This window comes from Bombus huntii, chromosome 4, assembly GCF_024542735.1.
Source record: "Bombus huntii isolate Logan2020A chromosome 4, iyBomHunt1.1, whole genome shotgun sequence".
NCBI classification, from domain to species: Eukaryota; Metazoa; Arthropoda; class Insecta; order Hymenoptera; family Apidae; genus Bombus; species Bombus huntii.
In genome coordinates, this window is record NC_066241.1 from 12,062,982 (window position 1) to 12,089,684 (window position 26,703).

General features: G+C 36.4%; 2 protein-coding genes across 4 annotated transcripts in view; one reads left to right on the plus strand and one right to left on the minus strand.

The window, feature by feature from the left end:
* LOC126864698 (monocarboxylate transporter 10-like) overlaps positions 1-26,703 on the minus strand; it is a 310,627-nt gene that overhangs the window by 121,406 nt on the left and 162,518 nt on the right. The gene's annotated exons all lie outside the window — the stretch shown is intronic.
* Positions 18,589-22,696, plus strand: LOC126864697 (nose resistant to fluoxetine protein 6-like). Its single transcript, XM_050616261.1, has 13 exons — positions 18,589-19,067; positions 19,576-19,820; positions 19,908-20,101; positions 20,218-20,339; positions 20,446-20,688; positions 20,784-20,991; positions 21,077-21,242; positions 21,329-21,408; positions 21,481-21,576; positions 21,650-21,779; positions 21,855-22,029; positions 22,162-22,304; positions 22,393-22,696. The coding sequence occupies exons 1-13, from the start codon at positions 18,842-18,844 to the stop codon at positions 22,540-22,542; spliced, it is 2,178 nt and encodes a 725-aa protein (XP_050472218.1). The 5' UTR covers positions 18,589-18,841; the 3' UTR covers positions 22,543-22,696.

Genomic DNA, 26,703 nt, shown 5'->3' on the forward strand with positions numbered 1-26,703 from the left:
CACTTTCGCTTTAGTCGGTTAAGAGGCTTACAAAGATCCGGGAAAATTTTTAGCATAAAGTTGAACTGAAAAATCGTACATCGATTACGATATTTGCTTACTTTCGATAGAGATTGATTTTAACGACAGAGAAATACAATGCAGATAAAAATGGCCCAAAGTTGAGGGGAAATTCATGATTGAATTTTAAGATGTTGAAGCTTAGCTCGTCCAAGTAATCCTACTTTGCCATAAATGAAAATCTTCTGTTGCGAATAACGTACGGACCAGTTCAACATTCGTATCTTTGATCTCGAGATAACGAAATACACAACGTGTATAGTAACAAAAAAAAAAAAAAAAAGAAAGAAACAAAAGAAGCTTGTAAAATAAGAAGTATAAAAAGAAGCTTTCATCTAACAAAGCGGATTTATATTTAATAAGAGCAACGAATAAATATAAAATTGGATTGGTCATTAAATTCGTTTGTCTTTCGCTAACGTATGCACTCCGTGAAATGTTATAAAAGTTATTTGATGAATTTCTTTATTCGTTCTTTTCGATAGAACAGACATATGTTACTTCTCGATTACGCAGATTTTATCACATTTATTTAACGAAATGTGAACAAATTTATGCTACAACCTGATATACACCATTATCAATAGAAAAATTATTAAAATTCATAATGTGTCAATACTCAGATTTCTCTTATGCGCCATTGTGTACCAACTTTATTTTTAGACAACAATTTCAGCGCTTGGCCATCGAAGGATAACTCCTTGTGTAGGCGCTGGCCATATTCGATTCTACAGGGAAACTTTCTTCGCAAGCGTGCGCCGACTGCTGAACGTCGAACAAGACACGTTTTATCGTTACTAACAAACCTCTTGGTGACCTTCCATTGGGGATGAGGGTGGAGGCGAGTGTCAGACAGGAAGTTGAAGCGAAAGCTACGTGCTTCGAACAGCTTCAAACAGCTTGCAGCAACAACCCGTGCTTCCGTCGGTCACGCGTCGCCACGCTTCGTGCGGAGACGCTTCTCGCGTGATTGTTTTGCAAATCGTTGCAAATGTCGAGGCGTGGTGGTGGTTGTCCGAGCGGAAATTGCAAGAACGTTGACTAAAGCTGCGAGTTTGGAAGCGTTGCCACTGGACATTTTTTACGGTGAATTTGGCAAGTTGATGATTGCGCTTCCTGAAAGGTTTTCTTTGAAAGCGTTTCGGAGTAGAATTTGGAAAATTCAGGGATGAGATATTTTTGTGCGGCTACTTTGTGAGGATTGTTACGTTCGAAAACCGACAAATCGCGTAGATCACTCGTTCAATTGTGAAATACAATAAATATCAAAAATTCTATACATAGATTGTTCATTGTCCTCGCAAACTTTTTCGGTGTTGTTTTTCTTGTAGAAGAAAATCTGGAGGAACAATTTCTTTTTAATATTATTCCAGGCAAAATTCAAAGCAATTCTTGTCCGGAGAAAATCTTTTTCTATATATCGAGCTTTAAAAAATTGCGCTGTTAGATGAGAGAAATTTTAATTCCTCTCCTTGCTATTTCCTTGTGAAAATTGCTACGTTAGAAGATCGAACATGCAGATTATTTATTTCGTTTGCGAAATATACAGCACGAATTTCGTATTTATTTCTTCAATATCATATTTCAATGTTTCATTAAAAGGAATAATAAATCTCGTTCGAACTATTCGACTTACAAAATGTTAGAATTTAATCTTGGAATTAGGATTAATAATCCGTGGAAGACACAATGTTTGTGTTGAAATAATACAATGTGATATTTATTAAACAATTATTTCAAGAGTTATAAATGTGCGTTCTGGAATGTAGACAGTTGGCTAGTTATTCACAGACTGGCTTACTTAGTGACCCATGGCCCTTGAAAAGGTTTAGAGTCCCACTCTCTATGCAGTAATGAGTGTGACCTGTGTGGGTGCCTGTGTGGCGTCACATGTGGCACAGAACCTTCTAGTAGCTTCTCGACGTGCCCATCTAGAATGTTCCATCCATATCCTCACGCTTCTTCCGGCGTTTTTTGAAAAAGCATGCACGTGCTAACTGCCCTGGTGCATCTCACGAACGCACGCTAGTGGGGATGGCGCTGGGCAACGAACGGAAGAATCTGTACGATCAAACGCCTTATCTGCATGCGATTGATATCGTTGTATTCCAACACAAAATCCTAGATGAGAAGTTCTTTTAGAAATTACAAAAATTACCAAATGTAGAACACCGTTGAAAGGTCGTATACGTAGGTTACTTATTTCGTGTTTGTAAAGGATGTATATGATAAAAATTTCGTATCGTCTTATTCAATATCCAAGTATGCGAAATACATTCATCATTGAGAAGAAGAATATTCTGTTCGTATTATTTGGCCCATAAACTTCTCTAATCTGTGCGCAATATCTCGCGGTGAAGTGTATTATAGAGAACAGTGATCGATTTATCGGCAAAACGTCAAACAAAGTTAAATATCCCTCGTCGATCGAAGGATGAAATACCGAAATCGCGGTATCAGCATCGTGCCTCGAACTTCCGTTCGAAGCATTCTCCATTTTTGTCTTCCAGAATCCCTCTAAATCCAGAAATAAAAGAGATTCCATTTCAATTTCTTCCCTAGTCAGATTGGATTCCGGCTTAACGAGCGTTTCTTTCCTTTTTCTTTCTTTCTTCTTTTTTCAGCGGAGTTTCGATGGTTTCTTGGTCCCTTTTCCACCATTCGTAGGTCGATAATTATCACCAATCGACCTTGATGGCGGCTATTCGATCGCTGCAGTTAGCAGCGAAACGATAGCCATACGAAACACTGCAGTAGCTTCAAAGAAATTCAAATTGAAACACAAACAGCTGGTTTTTATTGCTCATTTATGCTGTTGGACTGTGTAATAAGCTCGTTCAGATTTCTCTAACTCCAATTTGAACCATTCAAAAGCCATACTGATCGACAGTGAAAAGCAAAGGAAAAAGTATATCGAATGTTACAATTTTTCAAGAATTTCGTATGTCTACGTACTGTATCTATCGCACGTAAATTTGTATAATATTCGAATGACAAACGAACTGATATTATGTTGCATTTAATATTAACAAATATTTTATCACTTGTCTTTCTAGTTCTTTAATGCGTTTAATTATAGTTAAAAGATAAATACATTTCTTTAGGAAACGTATCATTATATGCATGGGGATTTTTATCAGATTTTTATTACATCTGCGTCTGTTTCGATTTTAAACGCGTTGTAAAAAGCTTCCTTTGAGCTTCCTTTTTTTACAACACGAAGGCAAGCAATCAAAAGGTTTCCCCTTTTGCAACGGAAGTTCATTGAAATTCACTGTAATCGTGGACAAATGCTAACTCTGTAACGAGACTCGAGCCTCGAACAATTTTCAGTGCTAAGCAACGTCTCTATTCAACGTACCGCGATGCACAATCATGCGACTTAATTATTTCAGACATCTCCGGACTCTAACGAGATTCATCCGGATACTTCTATACACAGATACTATACTATTCCAAACGCAGCATCCATTGATTTTTTCTTACCTGATGACGTTACTTCTCTTTATTATATTTCATATTTTTTATGTTTTATTCAATTGGAGTTCACGAGAGTCGACACTGAAAAATAGGAAACTAGATCTTGCCAACTAAATTCTCTTTTATACTGCGATTTCTTTCACATTTATCTTCGCATTTTACGGATTTCAGCATGTGCCTTATCCAAAGCCTCCGGCGAAAACCAGGATTAGGCAAATCTAACGTCGATCATCAGCAAATCCTATGACACATATGCTAACTTAGATCTTTTCGATCGTGAATAATCTTGAGTCATAGAGTTCAAGACATTGGTCTTTGTCTTTCCCTATTTTTCTATTTGGTTGGCAACTAAGTGATTGCGGTAGTTGAAATGGAAAAGTAAAAAGGAGAACGATCGGAACCGCGATTGGAAGACTTGTGATAGTGATACGACTTTCTAAGTGTCATAAAACGAGGAAAAACAATCTGGCGAAATGATTTATGGTGTTATAACGTGTTTGGAATAATCGGTTTTGTTAGAATTTGATCTTGGAATTAGGATTAGTAATCCGTGGAAGACACAATGTTTGTGTTGAAATAATACAATGTGATATTTATTAAACAATTATTTCAAGAGTTATAAATGTGCGTTCTGGAATGTAGACAGTTGGCTAGTTATTCACAGACTAACTGGCTTAGTGACCCATGGCCCTTGAAAAGGTTTAGAGCCCCACTCTCTATGCAGTAATGAGTGTGACCTGTGTGGGTGCCTGTGTGGCGTCACATGTGGCACAGAACCTTCTAGTAGCTTCTCGACGTGCCCATCTAGAATGTTTCATCCATATCCTCACGTTTCTTCTGGCGTTTTTTGAAAAAGCATGCACGTGCTAACTGCCATGGTGCATCTCACGAACGCACGCTAGTGGGGATGGCGCTGGACAACGAACGGAAGAATCCGTACGATCAAACGCATTATCTGCATGCGATTGATATCGTTGTATTTCAACAGGTTTAAATAAAGTAGAATTGTTAGTGGGATTTTTACGTTGTTTCGAAACTTATTCGAAACGTATCGTTTTCGTATGTTAAAAGATGCGAAAATTGTAAACGATGAAAGAAATATATAATTACTATTTATTTAACGAACTATTCATTGTAAATATAAAAATGTACAAAATCTAATGAAATTCATGACGAATGGTCTTGTAAATTTCTCTAGACATTTGTTATAGTCAGACAAGTTTCCTCGTGCTTTTCAACAATGACGTACGAGTATACATTATAATTTCCTATGGAATATAATTTCCTATGGAAAGAATAAGAAGCTAGAAAAATTTACCGAATGTCCAGCACAGGACAAATTGTAAAGTACAAATTAAATAATTAAAAAGGAAAAGAATAAGAAATAGATACCACTAAACCAAACGAATAAGTTTGGAAGAAAGTAGAGATTCCAGCGATGATTGTATTGGGTTGGCAACTAAGTGATTGCGGATTTTGTCAATACCACCTAATGACAAAATCCGCAATCACTTAGTTGCCAATCCATAGTTTCAGAAATTTCAGAAAATGACGAGGCCTGCACAGGACCGCACAGAATAATCCATAGAAATAAACATAAAGCTCGGGTTCTTTTCGCTTGGGTACTTGGTTACTTACGTGCAGGTCACGGTAGAAATAGTGGATTGAAGATAAATTGATAATAATAATAATAATTCTCAGTGAAAATATTCCGCATATATTCTCCAACGACTCCTACCACGACGATTTACCACAGCTATCGCGACGCGTATATTCCATGGTTTATCGATCACTTTACTATTCATACAAATTCTATCGCTTCCGCATTATCAATATTTGGATTAGAGAGATCTGTACGACAGACTGAGTCATAGAGTTAGAGAATTATTATTCTCAGCGTATAATTTTTATTTGGAGCAAACAAACATAATTTAATTTTTGCGCAATTTAATTCCAACACTGTCGAGTCTTTTTTTTTTGTAGTTTCCTTCTAAACTAACGTTATATATGCGCGTATCATAATCAAATAAATCTTCGGATAATTCGTGATATTTCGTAAGCCCAGAAACAATTACATAATAACGTCCATTTAGCAGATAAGGTCACTGTTAGTTGGCGGAAAGAACTACGGATAAACGACAGTGTCAACAACCGAGAATAAACGTCCATCGAGAGAAATGGACGAGGCAGACGGGTTTTAGGTCTCACGGCAGCTCGTTTCGAAACTGTCAGCCGGAGAAGTTTAAATGGTCGAACGATGAATACCGGAGAACCGCGACTCGCTGTTGTTTCGTTCGTTAAATTAATTCACACGACAGTTTGAAGCAATGCTTTATTGTTGTTTGTCCGACATCGTTGTTTCTCATTAACCGTTTTTACTACATTTTCACGAGGTTGATAAGTTGCTCGATTCCTTTTTCATTGAGAAATAAGATGGAAAAGTGGAAAAAGAGACGTCAAAATAGACGTTATACTATGGAGTTTGATGTATGTATTTATGAGAAACTTTAAAATTGCAAAAACGCACAGAATGTATTTAATATGGAAAATTATATTATAAAATACCCAGTTGTTATCACTTTAGCTTACGTTTTCATAGCTCAACTGGTATCGCTGCAGCGGAATATTTATTTGTCAAGTGTCGTATTTCATTTGCGGTGTTGTATCTAACGCGATGATAGCGTTAACGGTAATGTTTCTTGGATAAAAGCATACAATAATACATGAAAACATGTAAACTACGTGTACATATTCAATATTAAATTATGTAAATTATTACGCAAAATTAATATACAGAAGAGATCTCTATTAAACTCTCACTTCCTCGTTTGCATAACAGTGTCGTAAGAAAGTAAAGCATAAAAATCCTAACATAATTTTCACACTTTCAAAATATAGCTTCACATTCTTAAAAACTTGAACACAAAAGGATGTCGCCAATTGATCGTGTAAAAAAAGTTCTCAGAGTTTAGGGGATTGAACCACTCGTCACCTTCTTCCTCCATCGTTGAATGTTGCTCCACTTTATCGTCGCGACAATTATTCCGCGTCGAACACAGCGAATCGGTTAAAGTACCGGAAACTTACCTCGATCGTTCTTCTTTTTCTTCTATCGAAAGTGAAATTTGTTTCGCGACAGAATTCACCCGAGAGGTTTCCTCCACGAAAAAAAGGCGGTTGGGCAAAATGATGGACCGTTCGAGTTGTACCCCTGTTATGAAGGTACTTTGCGGCATTAAAAGCAAGTTCGCTCACGAATTACCCGGCAAACTTGCCGACAGTGATTTAGATGGCCGAGTTATTTGCTGAGGATAAAGGAACACAGTTTCATAGAACGTGTGACTTGTCTAGGGTATTGGCGATTCTTCATTGATTCCTTGACACGGTAACTGTCGATTTAATGTATAAAGTTTTCAGTGTCTTGAATCGTTATTAGTAGATACTAGAACAAAGGGAAAGACAAAGGGATGCTAAGGGAAAAAGACGAATTAACAGTCAGCGTCAGTGGAGAAGCCAGAGTGTGTGAATCGCAAAGTCAGAGAGTGCGAGTTGCGTTGTCGAGAGAGTGTGGTCCGCGTGAGAGAGAGCGTTCGACCCGTGGTGGATAAAACCAATAACCAATCAGCTATTTTGTAGCTAATCTACATATACCAGCAGAGAAGAGCTAGCTATATTATTTATCGCTTTGATGATACCCGGCTGGACTAATGTTGTAAACAATATACGGCGCCATTTAAAAAATTAAAAGCTACCTTGATATCTCAGAATATGTAAGATATTTGAAGATAAAATTAGACGCATTCGACGAGTTTCTTAAAACGCGACATATAATTTATTTAAATTGTTGTTTGGTAAAACCAATAGCTAATAAAATATTAGATTTTAGATAGAATTTGTTATTGGCTCATCTCGCATAACATTAACGATTAAGAAATATAATGAAGTGGGAAACAAGGAACTCAGTATGTCGCAAACCAGCCTGCCAAGTTTCATTTATTCGTCTCTCTCTGAACAACATTGGAAACCGTGCTGTCGCCGGAGCGACAGCCCTAAACAACTGGTGTGCAGTCGCTGGCAGGAAATTCGAAAATTTCAGTCAGCCATCGGCGAGCGCACGTAGTTTTGCAGAGTGTAGAACGATTAGTCGTGGATTCGCTCGCAGCGTATCCATTCTCTGTTGTAAAACGTGTGCGGTGCATACACCGCGATGCTGCATCGACGTCGCAATGAAAAGCGGCCCGCGTAACAATGTTCTGTGCTTTCAGCGGCGCCGTTGAAACGGGCGGAGGGGAGGGAAAGGCGCGAAAGCTGCCGTGGAAGGGAAAATTTTCTCTCCTTTTCAGCCTTTACCCGTGCGTGCACGGTGGATGAGATCAATAACACACCACCAAGTGAAATCATCAAGACCTTACGACGTGTACTTGATACGCCGTTAACTCGCTCAGCGAGCAAACAACTCGCGTCTTCAGCTTCAGCTTCTTTTAGAACACACTTGACGTAACAACTCTTTGGAAATTATTGCTGTTCCGATGGGTCTGTTAAGGAAAGTGTAAACAAACAAATCAAACTAGAAATAGTCGTATGACAGCTGTAGAAAGTTAAAAATCATCAAAAGATCATTATGGATGATGATATGGACGAGTGTGCGATGAGTGGATCGTGTAATGGAACAACAGACGTAAATCAAACTTATTTATATTCTGTATAATATATTAATATATTCTACGTAGATATACGCAGTTATTTGTCAACAGGTGAAAACTAAAAATAACACGAGACGATGAAGCAAAGTTAACAAAACATTTCTCTACGAACTTCAGCACGCAAATCAATAATTCGAGAATGTTTTAATCTGCATGCAAAATATTATTTTACATTCGTATTAAGTTATTTCCTTAAGATTTTACGATGTTTGTTCGACAATTTTTTAATTTACATACGTCCCTGAAAAATTATGCATATTTTATGTATATGTCGGAGATCGAAAGACAGCGGGATTTCCCGTCCGGAATGTTGGGAAAAGCGCCAATACCCTAGTCCAGACTTTTACTATAGCTGCACTTAAGTAATAAAAATAAGGAATAGTTTTAATGTTCCAATCTGGCTTTATGACGATGGGTTCGGGCTCGAAGTGACATAGCGGGTCACTAGACGTATTATATGGCTCTCCTTAAAAACAAAGATTCACCCGAGAAGCGGGGACAGGAGTATATAAGGGCAGTTTCTTTTGGATGAGGAGAGAGTTAGTTTGTTAGTTAGTCGTAGGACGAATTACTGATTGAGTTGTCGAGAAGTTACCCGAATCGAGTAATACGTCGATACTTGTCCTCCCGTGGACCGTGGATTCGTTATCGAACCTGAATTCGTTGTTACCATCATCTCGAACATCCTATTGTCATTACTCATAGCCTCTTGTAGTGTTCACATTCGTACTGATAGATATTAGCTACATTCGCGACGGTAAAGTAAGTAAAGGTTCATAGAACGCCCCAAAATGCCAACCTGACTCCGACATATATATACGTGTCGGAGACAAAAGGGCATGGGGGCCTTTCTTTTGGAATTTTTGGGAAGATCCCCAATACTTTAGCCTAGACTATTTATTATAGCTGTACTTAAATAACAAAACTTAGAAGTAGTTGTTATGATTCAATCCGATTATGTTTGCCCGAGATTTGTGACAGTGGTCTTGGGCTCGGATGACACGACTGGTCGCTGAACGTAGCCATGGTCACGGGATGGACGTTTTTACCTGTGGCGAATCGGTATCAACAGGACGCCGACAGATCGAGGCATCAACGCGGCGCAACATCTCCCGGGCGATCCGCTGGTACCAACCGCCAACACTAGAGGGTTACGACGACAACGAGTCTATCTAACTCGCTAGCGGTCGAATATACGAGCGATTGATACAAATACTGCACCTAGCGAGACTCCCTTTACGTCTAATGCAGGGACTACCGGGCATAGCCTTACTGACGAGTCCACCGGTAGTCCCGGGACGAAACGGAAACTCTCTTTTCATCCGCCACAAACCTAACAGAGAAGTGCCAATATTATGGGACACATGTTGTATTAACAATCAAACCCCGGACAGGAGCCGCTAAGCGGGGGGGCTGCCTAGCAACGGCGGCTGGAATTTTGGTATCCCCGGCCAATATGCAACGAACAAACGCGATCGTAAGTAGAGGAAAGTTTCCATTCTTGCGACCACCTTGGAGAGTTTTCACATCGTCTTTACGTGCAGTGTTATACCGGGCGTCACAGCAAACGTTACTTTGTACATCAAAATATATGCTACGTTTAACAAAGAGTTACCCCGTTGACCGTGGATTCGTTATTGAACCTAAGAACATTGACATTAACATCTCGAGTGTCCAATCACCACGGTTATTTGTCAAACTTTGTAAAAATCATATTTATGCCAATAAATATAACCTCTATCGTACAACAACGATGGCTAGTCCGAATGAAGATTCGTTACACGCCCCTAAATCTAACGCTAACCCGACATATACATGTAGATTAAACAATTATGGATTAATTATCTACGAATCACAAAGTCGTAAAGAGATAATTTAGAAACGTATAATTTTTTTGCATGTAAATTAAAACATTTTCGAAATACTGATTTGCGTGCTGCAAGATCGCAGAGAGGCAATTTTTTAAATCCGCCTCATTGTCTTGTGTTATTTTTATTTCTCATCTGGAAGAAGAATTTGTTGGCAAATGACTGTGTACATCTACAGGATTAATTATCCTGAGCACACGATACATTATTCATCTTGATAATTGTGTAGTACAATTTCTGAAATACGGAATTATCTCATAAAATAATATCGACGATATTACAAATCTGGTGAAATCAAGGTCTCTGATGTATTTGATTGAATTTGATGATATAGAATGTGAATGGCCACTATTTTACATATTTATGGTCATCGACGGCGTTTTTAAGACTTTGCCAGAACAATTGGAAGAACATAAAAAATTATTAAAAGAACGAATGTGCAAAGATATTAATGGAGATCCTGTAATACCTATGTATTACTATGTACCTGAGGATAGGTTAGAACCAGAAAGAAATGATCCTGGTAGTATATATCGAGTACCAAGTGCTGAAGGAAGAGAACTGAAAAGTTCTACAGATACAGAACTTGGACCCATGTATTTGTGGAATCAAGCTATGTTTATAATTGCTCAACTACTCACTGCTGGTATATTACATATTAATGAATTAGACCCAATTAGACGTTATCTTCCTTCATACAACAGACCACGAAAAGCTGCAAGGTATTCAGCTTTTCAAGTAAAACCGAGTATTATTGATATTGTTTCACTATATTTGATATTTTTAGTACAAATGATTTCTCCGGGATTGCAAATCATATATACTCAGGATGAAGTGGTATAAAATAATATCACGTAATATCAAAAACTAGTAGTTTCTAGTTTCATGGATGAATAAACAGTTACTATACTGTATAAAACGATTCGATGATAATATCTAATCCTAAGTCGTTTAATCAAATACAGAAATGTAATAAAGCTATTATCATCGTATAAATATTCAATCTTTACAATAATTGGTGATGAAATTCTAAGTGCCTACTCTTGGAAGATTGATGCATTAAAGACAAGCTTCGTTTGACAGGTTTCAAAGGGTGAAGATTTTAGTCGTTGAAAATCGCAAGGTGCTCGTGTCTAACATAATTAATTACAATTTCCAGCGTGCACGTATCTCGGTAATCGCGAGACGTTAATTTAGTATAACAGTTAAGTAAATTACTTACTTACATACCTGTGAAATATTAGGTCGTGCGAAAAGTTTCTCTCGTTTTATAAGGAAATAATGAATGCACAAACATTTTCCGTTTTATATTATTTTATCCAATTACGTATGATCCACTTTGTTCTATCAAATTAAAGATCGTAACGTTCGACAGATTAGGTTTCATGTTCGTACAAAGATACGTTGTTGTAAAACACATGTCTGTAAAAGAAAGACACTTTCCGGACAACCTAATACTTAGATAGCGTATTTGCCTTATAGATATCTCGATATTTAATGCGCACAATTTTATTTTATCATACACGAAGGATGTGTCGAATAAATGAAAACACGAGTAAATAAATCTTTCAAAGAAAAAAATCAAACTTTGATGGGCGAATAAACTATTCCATCTTGTTAAACGTTAGTTATTTCAAAATATTTGATTTTAGAATTTAAAAGTTCGAAACTCTGGATTTAGGAGAACTCGTAAAGTGAACAAATTCGAGAATTTAATCGTTTGAGTTCAGAGCTACGAAGATTTGAAATATCGGCGATTCTCAAAATCCAAAATCTCAAAATCATGAAATCAGGAAGATCTGAAATTTCTAAGTTATTTCAAAATTCTTTATGTAAGAAGACTGTTCAAATTCTTTCGGTACCATAGAACTAATCGTGACAACGATAATTTCGTAGAAAGAATAATTTAGTTAATAACTTTAGTTAGCCTGCATCGATTTCTTTTGAAATATTATTTATATACACATTTAAAAATGTTTTAAAATAATTATTTCGCGATCAATTATATTTTACAAAATTGCTCGTAGTTTGATCAATTTTAGTTTCAAACTGTGCTTTCTTGTCTTAATTTATTTATACACTACCGATAGATGGTTTGCAATAAAATTTAATCCAATTTTAGAAAACTATTTGTTAAGAAATGTTATCGAAGAAAAAGCTATTATTATTGACACTTGTAGCGGTAATTTCAAATTAATAATACAATTGTCAAGTGTCCCAATATCGAAAGAATGATATATAATAAATGAAATCGTATCTATAATTTGTATATATATTAAACGAAATTTGAGAATAACATATTAAATAAATAACGCAAATTTTATCCACATCTACCACAAGAATCATCTTTACAAAATGCTGAACCATCACTGTAGTATCGTAAAATAATCGTATAGAACTCAATGAATTTTTAAGGAGTACGAAAACAATAATTAATTATAAATATGATTATTGTTTTTTAACTGTTGTTTTTAATTATTATATAATTAAGGCAAAAGTGAAAGTGCTGACGGACCAAAAGGAACAGCAAATCTCCATGAGTCATAGGGTCCAGCGCGTCGATGGTCCTTTTGCAAAGAAAAGGTGCCTGGGAAGGTGAAACGCGAACACGACCATATTTAGTCATGGACGAGTACAAAAACGCGCGTATGATGGGAAAGTATCGTCGTTAGTCTTTACGAGTTAATTACTTGTATTGATTTAGTTGCTCTACTTGTAATTTATTAGTTTATTACGAAACAGTTTTAGTTAATTAGTTATAGTTTCTCTGTTCTATCATTTGTAAAGAAATATATATAAAATAATGAACACAGTTTATTAAATATTTGATAAATCGCAGCTCGTTCTCTATTCACTGACGAAAACTATTATAAACAAGATGGAATTAATCATCGACTTATACAATATCGAGTAATAATCGATATTTTCGTCCCTCCAAAGTCATTCTACACGAAGAAGCAAGTCCTCCTTTCAAGGAACCAATCAGCTCAACAAGACACCATTCAACCTAAAATCCTACACCTCGTCTCAAGAGCACACTGTGCACTGTTCGATATCGAGAAAATTGATAACAGATCGCCATTTATTTTTAATCGAACAGGCAAGATGTTCCAGACAGTTTAGACATTGTTAGAAGAGGCTTATCAGCTTCGAGTTGGTCCCTAGCGAACTGGAAACGTATTCTGCGACTGCAACCGTTGAGAACGAAACAAAACGCGCTAACATGTGTCGTAGAAAAATTGCAACTTTCTTTATTCTTTGTGCGCCCCTTTCTCGATATTCTGAAAAGCAGCTCCTGGCTCGAGCAGTCGTCTGTCACAAACACGTTGACCAGTGACCTTCTTTGAGGACAGATTCGCTTAATAGCTGCGAGAGTTTTCTTATCTAAACTATGGACATGCGAATTTATTCCTCGACTTGTACTAACAGTAAATTTACCGCTTAACGATTTTATTTTGATAAGAAGTTTTTTTTACATTTAATTTGCATGAAATTCTCCTTCCGGTCATTTTCTTTTTCTTTTTTTAGCAAATGAATATTAATGGACGAAGTATTCGAGGTTGTAAAATTTCAATGAATATTTTCGTTGGAATGAGATGGAAGGATAATAAAAGATCTAAAAAAAGAGAAACGTGATATATTGAAAAACTACCCGGCTCGTCGCAAATATAAAACTTCCTACTAGATTGTAAACATGAAATTTAATTTTAGAATTTGAAAGTTCGAAACTCTGGATTTAGAAGAACTTGTAAAGAAATAAACAAAAACGAGAATTGAATCGTTCGACAGTTCAGAGTTGCGAAGATTTAAAATAACGGCGATTCGTAAATCTAACAGCTCAAAATCATGAAACCAGAAAGATTTGAAATTTGTAAGTTTAATTCTAACTATCCCATCGACCTTGTTTGAGAAAAGTAAAGTCGGTGAAGGAAAAATGGAGAAAATTGCTGAAATGCGATGTATTTCTTTCTAGAAATTTTATTCATCGAACATTGAGATTTTCTTCAAAATGAGACAGGAAAATGGTAATCTTCTACATTAAATTTACAATTCATATTTCTGTGCATTTAATTTGCATCAAGTAGCAGCCATTAAATCCTCCTTTTTTGCTACTTACAACGAATAAAGCGTAATCCTTCAAAACATATGTAGTACAATGAAATAATGACAAATGATGTTTCAAGTAGTCTCCCAACAAAACACAACAACAGATGTGTAATAAAGTAGTTGGTAAATGGATTGAATCAACAATATCCGTTTTCTTGTTGGAAATTTGAGGAGTTAATAGCTGCCTGATTAAAGAACCGACTACAAGCATTTACAGACAATCTCATTTAAAAAGGCTGCTATAATTATGGTACATTATATCCAGGTCCGGTTACACGCGATGTTTATCGTGCATTAATTTCGCTGTTACGTCGAAAATTAATTTACAAATAACATTTTATACTTTTTATGCGATGTTTTATATGCGTAAAACGGATATAAAATAGAAATTTTATCCGTCGATATCAAAGTAACCTTAACCCCTTGACCTAAAACTACGGGCATAGTCCGTAGTACGGTGATCGGACCAAACGTAAATATTACGGGCATTCTCGAACGTAAATCATAGTTTAAGGAGTTAAGGCGAATTGACAAAAAGTGAGTAAAGTCGAAAATTTTTTTCTTTTTTTTTCTTTTTTATTTATTTATTTGGATTTTACAATTTGTCCAGTAGGACAGGTCGAAAATCTCAGTCAAAATTCTACGAAGGGAATATGATAATACTTTATCGAAAAACGTAAAGCGTTGCAAATAACTTTTGGATATCAGTCTCGTGAAAAAGCTTTTCACTGAATTGAATATATTAAGCGGAAATCAAATAGAGAGTAGTACAATTATTACATAAAATGTTGCAGTATGTCAAAGATCCATTATTTATGCAAACTACCCACCGTTTATCGTATTAGTTTGTATTTATAGTAGCACCAATCGATGTAAAGTACAGACAGATATGAAGAGGTAGGAAAGTCAATAGTCAATATCGTAACCAACGTAATCAGACAAATATTGCAAAAATTCTAAGGATTTATAGGATCAAACGAGAAGAAGATGATCTCTTGTACCAGGAAGGAGAGAGAAATACACGAATAACTTGGAAGGAAGATTTATGTCGTGTTATACAGTTTATTGACACTGTAACGTTAGACACGATGATGGAAGAACTTCTATTATTTTGGTAATAACATGCTGCGTCTTCTATGAAATCTGAAATTATCTCTTCGAGGTACAGCATTTTAAGACAAAACAGAACTCCAGTTGCATAGGAATTTTATTTAAAATTGCCATCGCCCTGGATGAGTTACGAACGCGCACAGATCAAATTTGTTCACCTTGAGAAATACGCAAACTAATTTACATTAAAACTCTGCAGCACGTGAAACGATACGTTGTGTTTGCTTCGATACAGACCATTCACATTAGACGGCTATTTTTGGCTTTATTCGGCGATCTAAGGGAGAAGTTGTCACAACGCTCTTACTTTTAATTATCCTTATTATTATTATTATTATTATTATTATTATTATTATTACTATAAAAATTTTTGCAAAATCGCCGGTTGGACGTTGCTCGTGTTAACGCGGTTATGCATATGTATCTTTATAAATAAAAACCGCCGACACGTTTTAAAAAAACTATGCTTCGAGCTATTCTAATCAGAAGATGAGATCTCCAGCGACTATTTCTGCCTCGCTAATTACAGCGTTCGGGCTACAACTTACTTTCTATATTCTGGCGTAAAACTTAGCTTTTAGGTCTTGGTCAACAACTTACTGTTGCATCCCGGTCGTCTACGTCGTCGTGTCTATTTTTATATCAACGTCGAGGCGTAAATCATTGTTTTGCGAATTCTGAGGTTCCAACGACAGTGATGTTTTCGAAAACGTTCGATAGCTCGAGGGCTTTGCCTGTCGAATCGTCAAGGCTGGTAAGTAAACTTTTTACTTTTCACGGTCAATGTTGTTGACTTCAAGTTTAAACGATGCAGCGCTTTCAACTGCTGCGTGTTCAACGACGTAAATTATTCAACGAGATAAGAGCACGCAGCGACATAAATCAGCTCTCGCCGTACAACTCAAACATTTTCGTCATTTACAGGTTCATCGTGTTCGTCTTTAACTCGCTGCGAACCGTACGACCTTGTACGTCGTCGTCGCGCCCATCTTTTACGAGTGCAACCCTTCCTTCTAATTTGTTATTTCTTATATCGAGTCTTGAGCTCTGCACTTTGTTAATTTCAGTTAAGTGTTAGAATAAACTGCGGTCAAAGAATTTCGTCTAGGCTCTAGTTGGATTTTTTTATTTAAATCGTTCGATCTACCTGACGGAGGTGTTAACGCTACGTTACTAAACAAAAAATGGAATGAAATATCACTGTGTATACGCACATGTAAATAATAAAAGAAACATTTTAATGATCGATATATTTATTCATGAACGAACGTGCGTAGTTAGCGAATGTTCATTAATATTGAAATATTCGAACGTGAATAAATCTTTTAATAATTATTCCGTGAATCATATATGATATATCTCAAATGTTTTACTAATTTCAATAGTGCATTACAATATTTCTTTGGAGCGAGAAAACGGAATGTTGTTCTTAACGTTTAAATGGAAACCGCGACCGAACGATCTAAAGCGATACTACTAGCATTCGTAAACTTTTCTTATATTTTGCTAAGTTACATACGTTACGATATAATTGATTGTTATTGCTGTACGACTTATATGGTATAATTATTCTAGTTGTGCCTCAGAAAATATTTTAGAATGTATACTTTATTGATCAAACCCTGTAAAATACTTCACTGGAATTTTAATTACATAATATTCTATAGACGTCTAGACAAATACATCTATAACAATAATAATTAATATTAATATAAAATAATAATAAATTGTCTATAACAAATATGTTTACAGATGACATTTTAAGACGTCCGTACTCATTAAAGCGCTAATAAAATGTTGATTATTCCTGTTGCGAAATCTCTTTAACGAGAAGTTTCAAAGTCTTTCCTTGAACGAGTGGATTATCAGTATCGCTAGAGAAAGTTTCCCATAAATCGTCCACGTGTATTATACAAGAGATGAGATTAATGTAAAAAATTCATTGTATATTAGAGGAAATGGGATCCCATTTTGACAGCGTACATCCTCTGCACGATCCGAACTATTATACAAATGAGCGTTCGTGAATATCGAGAAAAGGAATAAATATGCAATTACATTTACATTCGAACAGGAGACAAAGGTCGTTACGTTTTGCTTATGTTAATAAGTTTGCAAGTCGTATGACACGACTTTAATAAATGAAAATATATTATTGAGGCGCATGGATGCCAAAGAAATTGCAATAATATTTCTCATTGAACCTTTAACTCATTTTTCGCTGAAGTGAAAGCGTTGCTTCCACTTAGAAGTTGGCACGACTATTACATCGATCTAGAAAGAAAGAGAAGAAGAAATAGCCTACTTCCTCTACATCTAACTGCAAAACGTAAATATATTATAGATAACATCAATTTTATATCGCAAACAATTAACAGAAGGTTATTCGACATGCCAAAATAAGTAAAAAATGAACAACTAAATATTTTTGTTTCAAGTCTCGTTTTCAAGAAAATACAGTTCGTACATGTTTAGGTAAGAACTGGCCTGGCACGCGCAGATGATAAATTTTTTTACTGATTTTTTACGAAAAGAAAGAAGATGAGAGAGAAAGAACAGAAACGAAAAAAATCGAGTAAAGATTGAACGCCAGAACGTGGGCAGTTGTCGCCTGCCGATATTGTTACATATATCATCCCGACAGCGTATTTCGCCAAAGTTTTCCTCCTTCAAATTGTAAACAAAACAGGACTTGCAAGTTTCTTTTGACTGCAGTATCTTAACTGCAATTTTTTCTGCAGTATCGCCCGCCATCGTTACATTTTCTGTTAGACTTTTAGTTTCTTAAATGAATTAAAAAATGTAAGTAGAAAATGGCCCTTAGCGGTCCTTTTCACTTTGATTCTAATTCACACGTATTTATGTATTTACAATATTAACGACAATACATATCATTCTACTCCTGCAATGAGGTAACTGCTATTGTAAAAGCACAAAACACCCGTAAAGTTGAAACCCCGCAATTATTTTTGAAATTGGTTCATTTCGGGGATCGTTAATTCTGGGGGAGGGGGGGGGGGGCGCTTAGCAGATTCGGCATTACGTCATAAGACTCTAGTACGATCAAATATTGAACCGTAAAAAACTGAAGAAATTAAAAATTTTCTCAGCAGAATATTTATATGCTAATTCACATTCGTGAACAACCACGTGATAAGAACATACGCGGTTACTACGTTAATTTAACCGGAGTTTGCAACTGGGAGATCAAAAGGAAGATGAAACATGCGAAATCACTCTCGGCATCCTACGTCATAAATTGTGCGTTCCTTGCTGGACACGGTTAGTCTACCGGCGATCTTCCTAGAGGAAGTTGGTTCCTTATAGTTGAGTTGAACATTCAATTCACATTGTTATATTATCATAGTAGTCATATTCTTGATCGACCATAGTAAAAAGCGTGCGACAACGCATTTCATCGTATAAAAAAAAATAATGGACATTTGAGTTTTTAACCATTTTTTTTTTCAATAGAGATTTTCAATAATCCGAGTGTAAAGTTTACTCCAAAGTATGCAGTACGGAAATATTTCGTCGTGGATATGGTTATCCCTTTTATCATTGACAACGATTTATGTATCGACCCAAGCGACCACGCTAGACCCAGTGACCATGAGGAAGGTACTTCCGGCGTACGCGATTTTGGAAAATGCTGATTTTCTAAATTCCAGTAGATGTCGGACGGAGATTGATCAATTTCGTAATGCTGTTGACAACCAGATACTTTGGGGTCTAAGAGGTAAATATAACTTTTAAGATATTTTGACGAATTTCGTTCGACAAAGCTACTGCAAGTCCATTGCCAGCAAAGGAAGGAAGGAAATAGACCGAACGAAATATGTATAAGGCTATAACGGTGTACAATTCGAATAATTATACGCTGTGATTGCGATTGTGTTTCGTGACACACAGTTGTTCACATGTGGTACACCTCAATTCACCGCAATAACAACAGAAACAACTTGTGTGTAACCGCCAGAATTTTTTCTAGCCCTGATCACGTCGCGATTATATAAACTGCATAATTTCTCATCGAATCAATTCCGATCCCCGAGAGTTTCTTTGCAGCTTACGCGAGAAACTAGTTCCTTCGTTTGAAGTGCGAAAGTGGGTTCTCTCAACTAATTGCATCTTCTGGCTTTAAACATAAAACGACAAATTCTGCATTCAACTTCCTTACCGCTTCAAATCCATATCGCCAATTGTATCATGAGTTGTTTCTAATGAAATATTATATATTCTTTAAGCGTTGGACACCAGTGGAGTGCCACCCGGGGGATTTCTGAACGGGCACAATTATTGGTTAGGAGATGGTCTAGCTTGCACCGGCCTCTCCCAAAATCTCACGCTGTTTGTCGCGGAGAAGAAACGAAAGAACAATACGATATACCGCAATCCGGACGAGGAGCATCCACCTTTTAAGTTTCACTTTTTTATTGGACGCATGCAGCACAATAGCACTATGCAATATCACCAAGAATTGCCACATGACGTAAGCACGTGGATATCATCCGCAATTGACATATGGAATCAGATTTCCATTATCGGTTTTTATGATTGTGATGAACACTTCTTTTAGGATTTGGTGACACTTGGACTTTGTCTACCGGCTTCCTGCACCAAACACGATGTAGCTACAATGCTAGATAAAGTCATCCATAATGAAACTCTTTTCATTGGAAAACTTTTTGCCATAAACTTCAGACTCCTCGAAGTCACTGATTTGGTGAATGATTATCAATGGCTTCTCTCTTTAAAGATAATCTCTATCATGTACGTAAATTTCAAGCTCTTAATCGACAGTCCGAATTTCTATTCTCAATAGACATAAATACAAGTATCACGATCGGCGTGAATATCAAGTAGAAACTTTAAAACTTTGATTACAGAGGTGTTTTGGTGTTGTTGTGTACTATCGTTATAGGGGCCACAGTATACGATATTTCCGCCCGTCGAAACCGTGTAATCAGCGAAAAGGAAATCGTTGCGCTTAAAAATGGAAATACGAAGGGTAAGCGATACATACAATGATATCTGGTATTCTGCATGTTAAGGATTCTGATCGCCTCGAGTTTATTTCACGGGAATCTATATAACGTACGGTTAACTTTGAATAGAATTGGAGGACGTGAGAAAAGTAAAATGCAAAGCCAGTGACGATGAATCGGCACTCTTAGAATCAAGGCAACAAAATCACATGAACCAATATCTGCTCTGTTTTTCGCTGCTCAGAAATGTACGGCCACTATTTAAAATACAAGAGGGTACAGAGACTTTGCGTGTATTCTACGGTATGAGAGTGTTGGGAATGCTATGGATTATTCTCGGGCATTTGCTCATGTTCGGGTTTCATGTTATGGGTAAGAAATGGGCTACAATCACGCTTGAATTTCATTAGTACATTCCGATTTTTGATATAGCACGACTTATTTAACGACACCACTCGTGTGTGCAGCTAACAAATCGCTTTACTACATGATGGGCGGTGAAATACTCATGGAAATCATAAATAATCCGACGTTTCCGGTGGACACGTTTTTCTTTATGAGTGGTTTTCTGTCGTCTTATATTTTTCTCAAGGAACAACAAAAAATGAAGGGAACACTGTCTATAACAGAAAAGACGAAAATGTTCATTCAAATAATCATCAAACGATATATTAGGTATAGATGATTTTAATGTCTTTATGTTGTAATTTATGCGCGATGCAAATACGATGCTAATCAAATAAATACGTTAATTTTGTAGGCTTACACCTGCATATTTCGTCGTTATACTGATAGCGATATTAAATTTCACCTGGCATGATCATGTCTCAGCACTTCTTCCCTACGAGCATCCAAGTGCTAAGTGTTCCAAATATTGGTGGACTAATCTACTTTACATCAACAACTTCTACCATTGGAATGACGTAGTACGTATATTTTCTGAGATAATTCATTGTAAACATGCTTCACATTACTAGAAAAGAATCGTTTCGAAGAAAAGTACTGTTTGCAGTGTCTCATTTGGAGTTGGTACCTACCCAATGATATGCAGTTCTTCATATTTGGTACTTTTCTCCTAATATTATCGAGCACGTGAGTTTGAAATTTGGTTTTGTAGTCATTCATTGGCCAGTTTTACCCGGCCACTAAAATCGACTGTTTCAGGCATCACAATCTTGCCACTGGCTTAGGCGTTTTTAGCATAGTTTTCTCGATAGTATCAGTCGCTTACAATGGATACATCATTAACTACCAGCCATCGTAAGCATACAAAATGTTTAACACTCTTTATAACATAGGGAATATGTAAATATATGAATATTTTCTTTCCTAGGATTGACGAATTATATAACTCGTGGACAGACCTTTATATACGACCGTGGTGTAGAATACCGCCATACCTCATAGGAATGGCTACATGTCTGCTTCTTACAAAATACAATTTCAAATTACATTTATCAAAAGTAATGTATACCGTTTATTCGTTACAACTGTATTCCTGTACATCTTTCAATAATGCAATTAAATTTATCTTACAGAAAACCTTAATCATTGGATGGATCTTGGCAACTCTATGTAATGGTACGATTCTCTTCGGACTTGATAACAAGAGCATACCCTTAAGTCTATCCATTCTTTATTTGTCCCTGAGCAGAACAGGCTGGGCCTTGAGCACTGCCTGGGTGGTAGTTGCATGCACTACGAACCATGCTGGTAATTCGATATTTTTCATGTCACTCATTAATGCGTTAATGTTATTCTTCTTACTGTAAAAATACTCTTTGCGTAATGCGAAGTATTTAACGTCTTGTAAATTACACACAAGTACATTTGATACGTTTGCAGGTATCGTGAACAAAATCTTATCGCTGGATATTTTCGTTATTTTGAGTAAATTTACGTATGGTGCTTATCTTCTAAACCCTATTTTCATACTTTCGGTTCTTTCTTCGAGTTATTATCCTTTCTACTTTGATAAAGTCACCATTGTAAGTATAAAGAAATCATTTCATTTGGACAATTTCGACGTAGTATTAGTACTATGAAATGAAATGAAATAACGTTTCTATTTTTCAGGGTATTCTGTTCATTGCAATCGTTGTTTGTAGCTTCATTGCTTCTATTTTGTTATTTTTAACAGTCGAAATGCCGTTTGCATCACTTCTGAAATTGCGTACTGGTGCACCAAAAAAAAGGAAAGAAGTTGGTGGTGATAAATTCCACTGAGTGTATTAAATTATTAAATTATTAAACTAATAGCAGGAAGTTGGTGGTGCTAAATTCCTCTGAGTCTTTATTAAATTATTAAATTATTAAACTAACAACAGGAAGTTAACCTTTCATGTGTCAAAATGTAGAAAAATATATATGTTTACGACAATGTTGTTTAATATTTTCAAATATCTAAGAAGGGGAATTAATTAAGAGAATTACTTCTAAGAAAGTGATTTGGACGACGAAAAGAAGCTCATATGTAAATAAATATGAATCACTCAAGGAGGAGAAAAAGTCTTTACCGTGCAGTACACGGCGACCTTCTCGCAGTTGCGTTTCCTTCCTAACACTGTCATTTGCCTTGCATGTTTAAAAAAAAAGAGACTTGGAGCACATGATAAAAAACGCGTAGACAATGTTGCAAGTTCACGTCACAAGACCATAAGGTAAGCACAGAATGATCGAAACCTAATCCATTATTCAGGATTTAAATACACATGAATGTTCGAGACACCAAGCTGGAAAGTGATGTAGCAGCAATGATTATTTGTCGCAAGGAAGAGAGGCTGACAAAGATTATTTATTACTATGAATAATTGTCAGAGTTAATTTAAACAGATGGTATATAGATTATGTGCTTGATGTAATATGTCAATCTCGTACGAGACATGTTGGCAGGAAGACACGCTGATTGGTTATTTAAATGTTTTGGAATTTGCAAGGATGTTCGATTCAATGTCATTAGTCATTCTCTTTTTACAAGTGGTGAGACCACTGCTACTGGCACTTGGGTTACGGAGCGACTCAAAAAATTCATGCTGGAATAAGAAGTGGGAGAAAGAGAGAAGAGAGAAGAGTCACAAGTTGCTGATCATTGCAGAAAACTGTTAATTTCTTAAGTGATAGAATAAGTGTTCAAAGACTTCATAACGTTATTATTGCTAGGCAATAGAGACAGAATTTTATGGGTTCAATTATAAAAAGTTGTAAAATCGTACTTATGTAAATGGATAATAATATAAATATAGAATATGAAATAAAATATATTAAGAAATTCTAACTCGGTGTATAAAATTTTGTATACAATAATGTTCGAAGGACATTAGCACGGAACTAAGCCTAAGGCTAAGTCATACAACACATTAAGTGTACCAAATGTTAAAAACGTTACAGATCAGCAAGAAAACCGAAACCATTTTCAGCTAATTTCCGTAAGAAGCGATCGTCAATTTTGGTCAGTGACTTCAAAGAGCTTTACAAAGTGTCGTTTTAGCGTAATATTTCGCTACAGTTTAACCTATACGACAATACATCAGTTTCTCTGATTTAGGATTTAGACTTTTCACACGCTCTACTAATTCCCGATTACATTGTATAGTCCCACACATATGAGTTTTGAACTGGAGCAGAATTTCGGAAATTCTGGCGCTACTGTAAAAATTGTCCATATAATTAAGCCAAAGTCCATAATTTGAAGTTAAAAGATATGTTGATTCATTCTCTATATTTGACGAAACTATACAGTAAATTTGAGAATTTGGTAATTGTTAGAATTTAATCTTGGAATTAGGATTAATATTCTGTGGAAGACACAATGTTTATGTTGAAATAATACAATGTGATATTTATTAAACAATTATTTCGAGAGCTATAAATGTGCGTTCTGGAATGTAGACAGTTGGCTAGTTATTCACAGACTGGCTTAGTGACCCATGGCCCTTGAAAAGGTTTAGATCCCCACTCTCTATGCAGTAATGAGTGTGACCTGTGTGGGTGTCTGTGTGGCGTCACATGTGCCACAGAACCTTCTAGTAGCTTCTCGACGTGCCCATCTAGAATGTTCCATCCATATCCTCACGCTTCTTCCGGCGTCTTTTGAAAAAGCATGCACGTGCTAACTGCCGTGGTGCATCTTACGAACGCACGAAGAATCTGTACGATCAAACGCCTTATCTGCATGCGATTGATATCGTTGTATTCCAACACAAAATCCTAGATGAGAAGTTTGAGTAGTTTAAGTAGATAAGTGGTTTAAGTAGAGAGTCACAGCACGTAACAGACGGTCACCCAAATCCTGAACAGTTAGCTGTCAGTAAAACGACAAATTAGAGACGCCTGTGATAATGACTGTAGCCATACAAGGCCTTCGTTACGTTCCGGGACCCGCAATAATCCCAAGAAACCATCATCTTGCTAAAATTACAACTAACGACGAACGCGACGTGTATCGAGGCACTGACACAACGATTCCCTTCTCAGCGGCTTTTTTGGTCCATACTGTAATATCGCGGAAAAATTGCTTAAAAAATACTGACGAAACATATACAGTGTTGCGACAAAGTCTAAGCGCCGACAGGCCGAAAGGGTCGAGAAGCTTCAATAGGACTAATGGCCCATCAATGTGCATTCAGTACCTCAGCCAACAGTCGGTTGTTAGTAAAGAGTCGAGTTGCAAGGAGTTCAGTAGTTGCAAGTGATCGGTTGACTCGATAGCGAGTTCAGAGCAACAGTTTGAATACAGTCCAGGTAACACCCGCTAGTGACATTAATAAATGCACTGGTAAATTAATACGCCTTTGGCACCCTTCACGTCCTACAATTTACGACAATTATAAATAACAAGGATTTCAACTAAATTTAAGTACGAAAAGTACAAACGTCGTGTACTATATGAAGAAATACGGTATCATTCGTAAACGCGAGCATAATCTAGTTGACGCGACATGAGGTCAACAGTCAAAAAGATAATAAATGATATGGAGTGAAAGGAAATACATGTCATGGTAACTATTTGCAATACAGGAATTTTAGAACGTCAATTATCCAAACTAATTGAGAGATAAAATAGTTCCTATAAGCTGTGTTTCAGATAATTGATTCGAGAAGAATCAAAACTACAGGAGATATAGAAAATAACACAATCCATTTTAGATATAACGAAATGATTCCTTCTAAAATAAATGATTGTATTCCATCTGTCTCGTTTTGTGCTATCATTCCAATCCAACGTATCTGCATGTCTTCATTCATGTCAATATTTTCTGCAGAAAGAATACATGAAACTAATTTGGCTCGTATTGTCATTTAGATGGTCACATGACATATTCTCAGCGCGATAAAGTGTGGTTGGTGTGGTACGATTTTTCACGTTTCGCACAACAAAGGAATACAATCTTTTGAACTACATCTTTTATAAAATCGTAAAACTCCCATACTATTATCGCCCGCAATTAATACATAATAATACGCATAGGAATAAATTTTTCTCGTAGCGTCTTTTAAAAGATTCAATTACCGTCTGCACCTCTGACTGTGGATGTGATGGCGCATAAGCCAACATTACAAGAATAATTGGACTGAAATAACTTGTTCCATCCGAAGAAACAAAACTTTGCGAGAACGACACAGTAACACCCAAAATCATTCCATTGAACATTTATGGCAATATTTTTAAATTTCTATGCACATCGTAGTTTAAATAGGAGATTTTCCTAATCTTGTAATTTTTCAATTTAGCGGAGTATAACGGTTCGATCGGACTTAGTATCGGGATCCTGACTAAGAACACTGAGCAAAGATTTGCTCGTAAAATGCTAATTGTGAATTTTTTCCGTTCGGTGTGGAAACAGCTCACGGATGCCGCGTAAGTAGATTCGGCAGCCTCGTATAATCGTTCAAACGGAAACGTCGATCGGAGGATTATCGTCGACATTAGAAACGGTTAGTTCAGTATCGTTCGTGACTTCGAATCATCAACTTCTCCACCAGACTTGGCGTAAGAACAGTTCACCTTTAGAGAATAGAGTCTCACTGAAGCTCATTTTTATGATACCATCTTCTCCACCAGACGTGGAGTAAAGAAGCTGTTCAATTTTTGCGTATTCGAAGAAAGCAGACATTTTTGCTGAGGAAATCGTCAAGAAAACCTAGAAAATCATGTCTTTTTCCAATTTAAGAACAAAACTAAATAACGCCAGTGGTATTCTATGCGGGGGGTGACTTTGTTTAATGCTCGATACAATGGTTGAACGATAGATAACCAGAACGCGCGTAGCAGTCGTCTGCCGATATTGTTGTATATATCATTTCCATAGCGTATTTCGCCAAAGTTTTCCTCCTTCAAATTGTAAACAACACACAACGTCCAAGTATCGTTTGACGCAACTCTAGGCA

Bases quoted from the DNA above. Each gene is read 5' to 3' on its own strand.
- LOC126864697 (XM_050616261.1), top strand. From the start codon at position 18,842: ATGCAGTACGGAAATATTTCGTCGTGGATATGGTTATCCCTTTTATCA. The intron at 22,030-22,161 runs GTAATTCGATAT...ATACGTTTGCAG, and splicing joins ATGCACTACGAACCATGCTG to GTATCGTGAACAAAATCTTA. The intron at 22,305-22,392 runs GTAAGTATAAAG...TCTATTTTTCAG, and splicing joins ACTTTGATAAAGTCACCATT to GGTATTCTGTTCATTGCAAT.